This window comes from Euprymna scolopes, chromosome 39, assembly GCF_053919585.1.
Source record: "Euprymna scolopes isolate OS-2025 chromosome 39, ASM5391958v1, whole genome shotgun sequence".
NCBI lineage: Eukaryota > Metazoa > Mollusca > Cephalopoda > Sepiida > Sepiolidae > Euprymna > Euprymna scolopes.
The window spans coordinates 32,880,394-32,893,158 of NC_136520.1; the positions used below are offsets into that span (position 1 = coordinate 32,880,394).

Below are 12,765 nucleotides of genomic sequence, written 5' to 3' on the forward strand. Positions count from 1 at the left end.
TCCAGTTTCTTTTCATATCATCCTATGTCCAGTCTCGTCTTAATCATCACAACACTTTTATACCCTATTAGTCACTCCCAGCTGATTCTGGGTATCTGTCTTACTGCACCTTCATTAATCATTTCTAACCATCCGCCCTCACCACCACCACCACTTCTGACATGCTGTTTACTATGGTTTTCCATTCATCTTCATGAATACAGGTTTACAACAATAACAAGCTGAGCATGCAGGGTCCCCCTCCATGAATAAAAAAAAAGTTACTTTCACCATGACTAATGATTGTGCAAAATGGAAAAAAAAAAAAAAAAAAAAAAAAAAAAAAAAAAAATATTCAAGATATGGTTAGTAAGAAAAGTGAATAAATGAACAGATGAACAATTTTGGGGCAATTTTATCCCTATAATGTCCCCTAGGGGAAGAACCAGAGTTATCCTGGAAAACACATTCTGGCAAAAATTTACTTTCACCATCACTAATGTTTGTGCAAAAATATAGACAATACAAACTCAGAAGAGAACATAACTCTGATATGAATCAAAGTTGAGCTCTGAGCGTGTTTGTGACATTATTGCAGAAAAGGATCATCCAAATGCTAACTTCCAGATTCTTATTAAGTTTCAGCATTTCAACCAAGATCTAATTGAAAGAATCTAGCTGCCCTGGTCATTGTGTGGTTGAAGTCAGTTTATCTCTGGTGTGCTAAAGCTCTGCTCCAAGCCACAAACTGGAACAATTCTTGCAAACCAATTAAAAACTTCCAAATATATTGACTCCAGGATCGGAAATCTTATATCTGTATCTTATCATACTTGAACACTCCCATCCGAGTATTCATCCTACTCCCGGCATTTATTCTACCATCTTTGTAAATCATTCCTAACCATTCCTCACACCATTTTTTTTTTTTTTTTTTTTTAAACTTGACAACTCTTCCTTTTCTTTTATGAAAAACTTCCTAACACTTCCAAGTCAGAACCTCTGAAGTGGAGATAACTGGTTATAATTTGCAGTCGTCCGCTATTTATAGTTATCACTAGAGACGGTTCCAGAAAAAAAAAAAAAAAAAAAAAAAAAAAAAAAATGAATGCTTTTTTTTTTGTTCCATCTTTTGAAAGTCTCCAGGGACGCTAAAAAAGTTTTTCCTTCAAATTCCTAAGTAATACGTTTTATATAATCTTATTGTTATTTCCTTTTAATTAAGTAATTTATTATTTTTATTATTATTATTATATAATATTTTTAAGTATTTTTTTATTTTGTTATAATTTATAATATTAATAATTATTTTTATTATATTTTATTTTTATTATGTTATTATTTGCATAATTAATATTATCTTTTGTGTAATAAATCATAATTTCTTCATATCATAAGGGGGAAATATATCATCCCATGACAAGGAGTACCATAGTATCACAGTATGGTCCTCCTCTTCTCATTCACAGATTGTTGGGTCAGTTTTGTAGTTCCATTTGGCATTGGCAGTTTTGATCGTCCCATTCCCATGTGATCAAGTGTTTTCAACTGACCCCAGGATGCTTCTGAACCACAAGGGTGGGCCTCAGAAGGTGAGAGTCCCATGTCAGTAGGAGGGGAAGGAGCAATCTAGTTGTTTAGTCCACAGCTATAGTCGGGTTCTTTCCTAAAGTGTTTTAGGGGTTCAACACAGCTGATAAAGCTTTAACAGTATAGTGGGATAGGCATGAACGTCCCTCAAGCTTTAGTAGTTCTTGCAATAGCCTTGCTCTGATTGAACAAGGTTCTTCTCTGGCTTAAATCATGGAAGGTCTGAGCCAGGTTGCACAAAATAATTTATCAATTGCAATTCCACCATTGAAGGCTAACCATCTGTGGACCTGAGAAGTAAGGTCTCTCGAACAGATGTTGTCAGTTTCTTTTGTCATTACTATTTCTTTGACATTTTCCTAGCTTTTGATTTCAGGGGGAAAAAAAAAAAAAAAAAAATTACCTTTAACATAGAACCTTGAAACTCGTAACCATTCAGCTGTGTCACAGCTCTAAAATAAAAAAAAGAAAAAATATTAGGCATAAGAAATTAGAGAAATTTTTAATTTAGAATACTATACAGATATACTTCTACATCTAACCCATAAACTCCCATCCATTCTTTCAACATGGCTATACCTTCAAAGTTCTGCAAACGTCTGTCTCTTATCTTTCTGAGCTCACCAGAATTAAGCCCATCTTTGATATGAATATTACGCATCCATTGTATCATTCTCACACTATTTCTCACCATGCAACATATGTCCTCAACTCTCACTGAGTAGATTTTTCTTCCATATAACACAGAAGTTTCTAAACGTTCTGCCATCCACTCCTATTTTTTTGTGTAATCACACTAGCAACTGCTCCATCATGTTATCACCAAAGTAACAAAACTTGATAACCACAATAGCTTTGTAATTCAGATATACTTTCTCCACATCTGTATTCTCATCCATCTGTCTTACACTTTTTGCATATTAACTGGTTATTTAGCAATTCCACTGTACGTCTTGTGTACCCAATGCTTACAAGTACTATAAAATTAAGTTCTGCCTGACTCACTTTTCTACAGGGGTGTCCTAAAATGGTCTAACATTTGTTGGAGAAAAAAAAAAAAAAAAAAAAAAATTTTAAACATTTTTTAAATGTACTTAGAATGCCATTTTATTTCACAGTTAACGTTTCATTGAACGAGCTAAATGTTTCCCATCATTGTTAACACGACTGCAGACGTTCACTAAAGTTGGATCATTTTGGGTGGAATAGCAATTTCAGAATGAATAGCTTGGTTTAATTCAAGAGAACAAGGATGGTGGCTGAACACTTGAGATTTCACATATCAAAAAATAAAAATAAAAAAATCATAGGTTTAGAGCAGGCAATCTTGCTGGCTAACAAATATCACCACAACAGTCCAATTCATTAGGGTATTCTAAAATTTGTAAAAAATGCATAAATACAGATAGAAATGAAATTTGACCTAATTAAAATAAAATGACATTCTGCATGCATTTAAAAAATATTAAAATTAAATTTTTTTTTTTTTTTTTTTTTTTTAATCTACAAATGTGTTGGATCATTTTGGGACACCCTGTATAAGCTGAGCAAGGGAATTTTCCTCTTTATGCCAACTTTCCAAAACTAAATACAAATTACAAAACTAAATACAAATTACAAGACTAAATACAAATTACAAGACTAAATACAAATTACAAGACTAAATACAAAATATTGCATCCTTAACAGGATGATTGATTGTGGCACTTATGCAATGTATAACCCGTGATTTTCACAAAGTAGGTTCGGGCTCGTTCGGCAGCATGCAAGAAATAATCGGAAAAAGCTGAGCATTCTTCATTTTTAAACCACTGGGAAGCACCATTTCTTGACAAGCTTCTGGGACTGACCTTCGCTCCTGTTCCGAAATGAAACACATTAAATCTACTGGAAAAATGGTTGGATCATTCTACTGCTCAGTAGGTATCTCACTGCTAATGCAATCCTCTACCTGTATAAGAACCAAGTACATACTAAAATGGAGTACTGTTGCCACATCTGGGCAAGAACTATCCAGCCTTGATAAAGTTCAAAACCAGTTTTGAAACCTAGGTGATACCCTTATTCTTCCCTGTAACCTTTTTCCCCACAGTTCACTGTATGCTATATATAAAATAAAAATAAAAAAATAAAAAAAATAAAAAAATCCTTAAAAACGTACATGATTTATCTTCCATAAAAAATAAATTGGTTAACTATCCTAAAATACTAGAATGGCTTCAACATGGTAAATTATTTTTCATTAAATTTGTGAACTTAACTCCCACTCTAAATTCTAAAATTGTTTTTGTTTTGTTTCTGTCAAGTCCTTTAAGATGTTCACGCACAATTTCCTTTAGTCCTAACTAAAAGTCAACGTAGCAAGCCTCCCCATCCTCTCATAATCGCACAAAGACCCTCTTAAAACTACACAATCATGTTTGGAGGGGGAGATTAATCTCCCATAGAAAAATGATTAACTGCCCTAAAATGCTAGAATGGCCCCAAAATGAATCATTTTACATTAAATTATAGAATTATTTTTTGTTTATTTTTCATTAAAGTTTTTCAGAGTGTTCACATGTAGATTACCTAAAAAAGTATAATCAGAGGAGGGGGGGGGGACAGACGGTGTTAATCTACAATACCAAAGAAATATTACAAAATATTCATTTTTAAATAGTCCTAGATTTCAATTTCTTATACATAAAATGCATTACAATTCAACTTTGAGTTCTCTTAACTTTTCTTTTAATGGATACATGTCATTTTTTAAAAATTGCAGCATATTTATGTGCATTTACTGTAGATTATTTAAAAACTACTAATTTCTGGAGATTTTCAGTGGCATATTCTGATTCCATAGCAAATTTCATGATTTTAACAAAAGATATATTTTTACTAAAAAAGTAGTGCAAAAAAATGACAAAACACATATGGTCTTAAAGAGGAAAAATATCCAAACATACAATGCACAAAAATAGTCATAACTTCTACATTTTTAATCAGATTTTAAAACTAAGATTCTTTCTTAGCTGATCAAGCTCTTTCTATGTATGCCATTATTGAAATATTTCAAGTCATTTAAATTTTTTAATGTGTATAGCTATACCAATATCTTGTGTGACATGAAAAACTGGAATCATAGGAAGATCTATCATTCCAGTCATAAGATCAACTGGATTCATGAAAAAGAATTTCAAAAACTACTTGGCAAATATACCCAGTGAATTAAGTGCAAGAGATTCAAACAATAGCACTTAAAGGGACGGTTACAATCTTAAAAAGATCTCGTTTGGTGATTGTTTGGCATTCGGTAGCTTGACCAAACCGATAAAATTATTTATGGGGGGGGGGAGCATAGGTTTAGTATCATATCTTTAATCTTCATAAGCGTACAAAGATGATGTCGAGTGCTTGTGCATTATAATTGGATATAATAAAAGAATGTATTTTAAGTAAAAAAATTATAGCGTACTTAATTGTCATGTGGAAATTAAATTCGACAACTTGCAAAAAATAATTACAAGACAAAATGAAATTTATCAAATAATGCACTTTTATCGTAATTGTTAAAGGCAACCAATCTCATGACAAAGTTGTTTTCCGTTAACTTCCTTCATTTCAAATTAGAAAATGGCATATCGAGAATATACGATAATAGAAAGACTTGTTTTGTGGAAAAAATATTTCTCTCAGATCTACTCTACGAGATTTCAAAATTTTTACTAATTTCAGCATATGTAATAGTAGTAGTGTTTTTACTCAATTTTTATTTTTTTGTTTATCCAATTATAATGCACAAATACCCAAAACTGTTCTCTTTGGAAAATTAATTTTACCCATTCTCGGATGGATATTCTTCTCCATGTATTAAGGTAGAAATGAAGTTTTATTAAAGTCTTAAAATACTCTAACAAATAACATTTGCTTACTTGGAATTATTTGTAATCATCCAACCAAGTGAACGCGTTTTTATTATCTAAACAAAGGAATTGTTTTCATAGCCAATGATGATGAGAGGAACAGATGTGGCAAAGGTTTGCAGAGGCATAAACAATAAAAATTCATTCAACGTCACAGATAAATGAGTTCGATAATCATAATCACCCACCCTTCCCCTGGAAAAAAAATTGTTATAGCTGTAAATGTAATATTGAAAGAAAGGATAGAGGGGGGAGGGATTCCTAGCACAGAGCTCGACAGAAAAATTTGTAGTTGACCTTTGACAAAAAAAAAATATTTTCATTTACTAGCTCAACCCACGTGATTTTTGGGATATGACAGCTTCGTTCCATGACGAGTATGTACATTATGATTTTTTTGTATTTCTTTAAAAGTGCAATTCTAAATATACACCAAATTCTATGTTAAGATTTGAAAGGTATAAAGATTTGAATTTCTTCAGATGTTTCCTAAAACAGCCTTCATTAAAAAAATACTATATTTTTTTATCAAATCTTTTGTTTAAATTTGACTGTTCGTTTTATTATAAAAAAAAAAAAAAAAAAAAAAAAAAAAAAGACATTAACTCCGTAATGAACTTTAAAAGATTGTCAATGAAAAAAAACAATTGCAAAAAATTAAGTGTTTTATTTCTAGTCGCCACTTAAAAAAAAAAAAAAAAAAAAAAAATCACTCGCAAATGCAACCGTTTCACTCACAACGTAAAACCAGGTAGCATTCTTATAAGTCAGGCTCCCAAACTGCGACAATCTTGTTCACTACTGCAACCAAAATACAAGGTAGAAGATTATAGCCCACATTATCCACCATAACACCTAGCAGCAGCTGTGTTCTAAAATTCATAATGATCGATTCATTAGTTTAGGAGTAAATATTATGCATACAAATGAACTTATACACATAAATAACTTAAAGTAGTAGCGTTCGCGCGTGTGTACAACTCTTACAGCCCACTGGACCGATCATGACCAAACATGACATGATGACATCCTACCTAGGAATGGTGCACACCATTTTTCAAGGTCATATTTGGTGCAACTCTTACAATATCCACTTACTGCAAAGGTGCCCGCAAAGTGGGTACCTGAGCGTACAGCAAAGTCCGCTGCAAACCATGGGTATTTTTGCTAGTATAATCATAAATCTGAACTATTTGGGCCTCCTTGCTTTGACAATCAGACAATTCCATCTTAGAAATAAAAAAATAAAAAAAATGACAGGTAAATATAAATATATGGGCGTGGCTCAGAGGCTAAGGAATGAGGGTGGAGAGTTGTATGTTTTAGTTTCAGTTTTAGCTGATGGCACCCAAGTCGTGTATATACATACATACACAAACAACTTGGGTGCCAGCCGTAATCTTAACTGCCTGCACTGATTATTTCTGAAAGAATGAAACACTAGTCTGTAGATATTAAAATAATTATAGTAATAATTATATTGTTAGTTTGGATTTCATTACTATATTAGGTTCAATATAATAATCGATAGAGAATTGACTATATAATAATGTTATCTGCTAGTATCAATATAAAAATGCATAAAATATAATTGAAATGGATCTAAGAGAGAATAAGCACCCTCAGTAGGAGAAAAAAAAAAAAAAATTTTTTTGAGATTTTTTTAATGTGGAGTCAGAATTCATAAATAGGGACCTAGGGGGTCAGTAAAAAAAAAAAAAAAAAAAAAAAAAAAAAAAAAAAATTGTGCTGATAAGTTTAATCGCATACCTATATTCAAAAGTGCATTTGCTCAGCATAGAGGTTACCTTTATAAGAAATTGGTTATGCTGGAATGGTCATATCAAGTGCTGCCATGCCAGACAGGCGAAGATGCCAAAACAGCATTTTGCTAGTGAGCACGTGTTCGTTTCACCATGGTATTTCAAGGGACAATTACACCAGAGTGGCGAAGTGATATTGCTTAGACAACCAGCTCAAAAGATAGAACATGAATGAGAGAAAGAAGTACCATCGAAAATGGATATTTGAACCACTGGCAACTACCTCTCTGGCATGGAGCACCTCATATGAAATGTTCATTTTTTTTGGATAAACTACTGAAGAAGCGTGAATGCCTTTAATTGCAGGAAGATTGACCGGCCAAAAAAAAACTTGGAACCAAATAATTAGACAAGACTCCAAAGAGTGGAATTAGACGACATTAGACCCACTAAACAATGATAAACAATGATAACTAGAAAGTGAACTCGCATAATATTGTAAACATGCACAAAGTGGTTGTATGTTTTGTCAGTTGAATATTTACGGTGCATGTGAATAACAAGTTTGTTGCAGGTGGGAAATATTTTACTAAGATATTGGAAATATTTTTTGTCAGACACGAAATTCTAAAATATCCGACTCAACACTTTAAAATAAAGTCTTAGAACAAACAGTAATAATCAGAGTTGGATTAAAAACTCAAACACCATCTCCTAGCATTCTTACAACTGACTCTAAAACCTCCACAATCCTGTTTACTAATGCAAGCAAAATCAACACAAGGTGATTATAGCCCACATTACTCACCCTTACACCTAGCAGCTGTATTTCAAAATTCATAATGATCAATTCATTAGTTTAGGAGCAAATATTATGCATACAAATATACTTATGCGCATAAATAAGTTTACTAGTAGGGGCGCCCAGTATTGCCTGGTCGTAAAATGTTTAAATATATTTTAATTTACACAGATATTTTATTATAGGGTCAATTATTTCATATTATATTGTATCCAATATATAGTCATGATTTTATAAAAAAAAAAAAAAAAAAAAAATGATTTGAGTGCCATCAGCTAGAATTGAAACCTAAGCCAAAACAGTTTCATGATTGCAACTATGTCTACAAGTTAAGCAAAAACTAAAGTTTATTTGTACTCAATATGGTCAGACTGTGGAAAAGAGTGAATTTTATCAAATACAATCTGGTTTTCATAATGTTTTTGATAGATAAGATGCAAGCAAGGGCAGTCAAACAGCGCAGAGTTTTATAATTATATAGATATAAAATATATAAATAGATCATAATTAGTCAACTAAAAGAGATATATATATATATACTTACTTTTGTGCTGTGTCCTGACTGTCAAAAGTTACATACACTACGCCTTCATTACTAACTGGAAAAAAAAAAAAAATTTTTAAACACAAATTAGCATAATTGATGAGCTAAAAACCTGAACTCCTTTATATAACAATACATTACATGCTTGTAAGCCAAATCGGCAAGGATAGTGAATAGCGATTAATCTGAGGTTGCCAAGGTAACCAAATTCAAATTTAAAATTTACATATTTTATTTGTATTTTAAAATTCTTTGAGATGAGGCTTCATAATTTGTGTATTCATTTTTTTTTTTTTGCCAACTGTTATCCTCATTGTCATAGTGGTTGCTATTTTACCATGTTTCGGCCAACTCATCCACTGACCTTCTTCAGGTGATTAACCATGATAGAACTGTAACTGTACCTCCAGTAATTACTTACTGCCATAGTTGTTGTCTCACCAAGTTTTGGCCAAATAATGCTCTGGGTTGTTTTGCGTAAGACCGAAACCGTTATCTTCAGACAATGCTTACTTGGAACCATAAAAACTCAACACCTCTATCCACTGCACCATGGGCCCCGAAGGGCAATCAAGGTTGGATTTTAGTCTTATAAATCTAATTTTGTGTTTGTATCTGGTCTTCCATTGTTGGGTTTGTATTGAATGGTATTATATTATTTTATAAATTAAATTTATATATTTTGTTTTATTTTTTAGAATCTTGAGATGAGGTATGAAACCTTATCTCAAAAGATTCTAAAAAAATAAAACAAATTTGTATTTTTTTTTTTTTTTTTTTTTTAGTTATCTTCATAGTTGTTTCACCACGTTTCAGCCAACTCATTCTGACCTTCTTCAGATGGTTATCTGGATACATGGCACAGTGGATAGAGGCATCGAGTCTATGGTTCCAGGTGAGCATTTTCTGAAGATAGCCATTTCAATCCTACCCAAAGTAGGCCAGACGATTAGTTAGCCAAAATGTGGTGAGACAACTATGGAAGGCAGCAATTACTGCGTATACAGTTACAAGACCCAACATTCATGGTGAAACAACAACCATGAAGATAATAATCTTCAAAAAAAAATGAATACACAAGTTAAAATGAAGGATTTCAAAATGTATTTGACTGGGAAGCAGGCCAGCGAAACAGTGTTCCACAGGCTGGCAGTTTTGGGAAAGAAGTTTTGTTCATGGAATCTGCATTTAGACAAAATTTGTTTATGATGCATCAAGTACAACAGTGCAATTTTAAATACATTTAAAAAAGTAACATCTTTTTTTTTATTAGTGTTTCAACAGCACATTATTATGCCATTAACATTTTAATGCTTACTTTTTGCAGGAATCTTGTGTGAAAAAAAATAAAAACCCCAAGCCTGTCAGTCTGACAAAATATGACCTACAATTTCATCCATGTGGATTATTTGAAAACCATTAATTTCAAGAGATTTTCAGGAGCATATTCCGATTCTTTGCACAAAAATACACTTATTTGTGAAAACCAAGATTAAGCAAATTTGCCATGTAACATTTTTACTGAAAAAGTAGTGTAAAAAATGTGACAACACACCTTGAAGGAAAAATATCCAAAACATGCAAGGCACAAAAATAGTCATAACTTTCTTAGCTCATTAAGCTCTTTCTATGTATGCTATTATTGAAATATTTTAAGTAATTTCAATTTTTTCATATGTATTGCTATTCTTTCATTACCTTTGTCACATTTAGCAAATTAGTGTCAAAGTTGGAATTGCCAAGTTTCTATCCAGAATCAAGTATCAAACCCTCTACCTCATGAGAAACTTTGTTCCTGTAAATACATTAGAGGAAATATACATATTTTCAAACAAAAGTAAAAAATCTTGCTATGTTGTTGACACACTGAACTTCCTGTTTAATTTAAATTTAATGCTTTTTTTGTCTTTTTCACATTTACAATTCCATGCTTCATTAGTGAGCAATCTCAGAATGACCAAGGACTGTAACTCTTGATAAAATAATCACAATGTGGGAGACTGCTGTCTGATTAATGAAGGTGTTTTCTACAGGGAGGGGGGGGGGCTTCATCATTGCTGGCATCTTGTGAAACCAGTTAAAAGTCAGCAATGCCACATCAATCAATTGGCTCAGAATACTAGTGTACACAAGGGCAACACTTACTACTTGCTGGTAGAGAGTAGCATGTTATAAAACTATAAACGTACTGCTGCTAATATTGAATACCTAGGCAGTGTGTATAGAGAAATTGTTTCTACAAAAACACACATGGTGACAAATGTAAGATACAAGACACTTATTAAATGTACCATTTGAATAAAAATTATAAACCTGATCAATTGTGAAAAATCTAAATGTTTGAAATACCATTTTTCAGCAAAGGGTTACACAGGTGTAATCAAAGTCAGATCAATCCAGTGAAATGATGATGGCTGAATAAAATGGCCTTAAGGTGTGGCTAACAATACCATTCCAAATGGGGCATTTCAGATGTTTATATAATAACCAAAAAGGATGTTATTGGTTGATGACAGATAACTCTCTAACCCCACCCCAAAAAAATCAACTCTTCAAATTCCCAACAAACCATTCATAACAGTTACGAATAAAGATCTCTATAATTATATAAATGCGACTGAGTTCGTTCCTTATAGACTCCAAAGCGGCTGAACAGATTTTTTTTTTAAATTTACAGAACTTTAGTGCATAAGTCTGAGAGTGATCTTAGTTACGTTTTGTTTCAGAATACCCCCGATAATTGAAATAGTTATTTTAATTTAGCTATCATCGGTAAAGCCATTTTTTTCCAGGTCGTCACTTAGCGACAATGATAGAACAATGGGCTGTGAAAATTCTACTGTGGGTAGGTTGATAGCTTTTGTTTTTTTTTGCATGACGTGGTCTGTAGGTTCAAACCCTGCATGTAAGTTTAATGGGTTTTTTTTTTTTTTCGTTAACTGGAAAGAAGTTTATATAAAATAATTTTATAAAAAGATACAGTAGGTTCTCTAGAGTGAAATGTAGAATAACATATTTTGGACTAAGTTACTGCATGGATGCATGTGAAGCAATTTCATGGATTTCGATGACAAAAATATAGTGTGAAATATTCGTTGATCATGATTCAATCCTGGCCAACGTCTGGTGTCCCTGCTAGTTGATTATAATTTTATGTATCAGCGTTGTCATTCTTTTACACACAGTAAAACTAAAACACTAGAGGGAATAAAGCAGACCAGTAATTTAATTCTGTGTTTGGGTGAGGAATCTGATACAAACTAATAAATGAAAAAGAAGTCACAGAATTCTTTGGACGCTTGGAAAGCATGTTGTTCCATACAGCATAACTTGTACACTTTTCCTGCTTCTTAGATTTTTGGTGGCATATCAGACTTTGCATAAAACTAAATCAAACTAAATATAGCCCACACTTACATCTAGCAGCAGTCTTCCAATGTTCATAATGATCAGTTAATTTAAGTTTGAATCCAGTACATGCTAATATATAAACATCTATACATACCAAACATTATATGAATATAGAAGAAAAAAAAAAATATATATATATATCTCAAAGCACTTACCATAATCACATCTGTTTACTGGCCCAAATGAAGAGACAATACGGTCAATTTCATCTTTATTGACATGAGGCGGTACATTCCGGATTTGAATTTTGTTCGTTCTCCGACTGTAATAAAAATTAACATTTGTTTTAGCTGCATGTCAACCTGGTCTGAGGATCTATAAACGACATTTACAGTTCTGGTCGTCAAATAGTCGAATGATTGTTTACTATGTATACCTACGGATTTGGCATTTATAGACACTAAATTTCCTTCAAATCTTGTGTTAATTGCCAGTGGCCTGGAGGCGAGATGCTGGCCTATAGAGTCCAGGATGATTGTGACTAGGTTTGAATCTCTACCAGCAGTAATTATCACTTCCTATACTGATGGTTGCATAAGCATGAAATACTGTAGATATAAAAATTGCGAATATCTAATATATATATATATATATATGTTGGAGGTTTTTATTTTTTTAACTTTAAAAACTATATGAAAATTAAAATAAAACAAATGTTTGTAGTACTACATTAGAAAATTAATTTGCGGGCAAGTCATTTAATCTCCTGCAATTGCCGAATCAATTTGCTTTCTTGAATTCACAATAGCCCTAAGTTTTCAGGGATCATTG

The 12,765-nt window shown here is 32.3% G+C and overlaps 1 protein-coding gene across 4 annotated transcripts in view; it reads right to left on the minus strand.

Annotated features, from left to right (window-relative positions):
• The window catches only part of LOC145263724 (insulin-like growth factor 2 mRNA-binding protein 2), a 186,993-nt gene that overhangs the window by 53,802 nt on the left and 120,426 nt on the right, over positions 1-12,765 (minus strand). For all 4 annotated transcript variants that reach the window (XM_080120696.1, XM_080120694.1, XM_080120695.1 and 1 more), the window contains exons 3-5: positions 12,150-12,256; positions 8,584-8,638; positions 1,973-2,021 (exon numbers count right to left, since the gene is read on the minus strand). In XM_080120696.1, the coding sequence (XP_079976822.1) occupies positions 1,973-2,021; positions 8,584-8,638; positions 12,150-12,256 (211 nt within the window). The remainder of the gene's footprint in view (positions 1-1,972; positions 2,022-8,583; positions 8,639-12,149; positions 12,257-12,765) is intronic.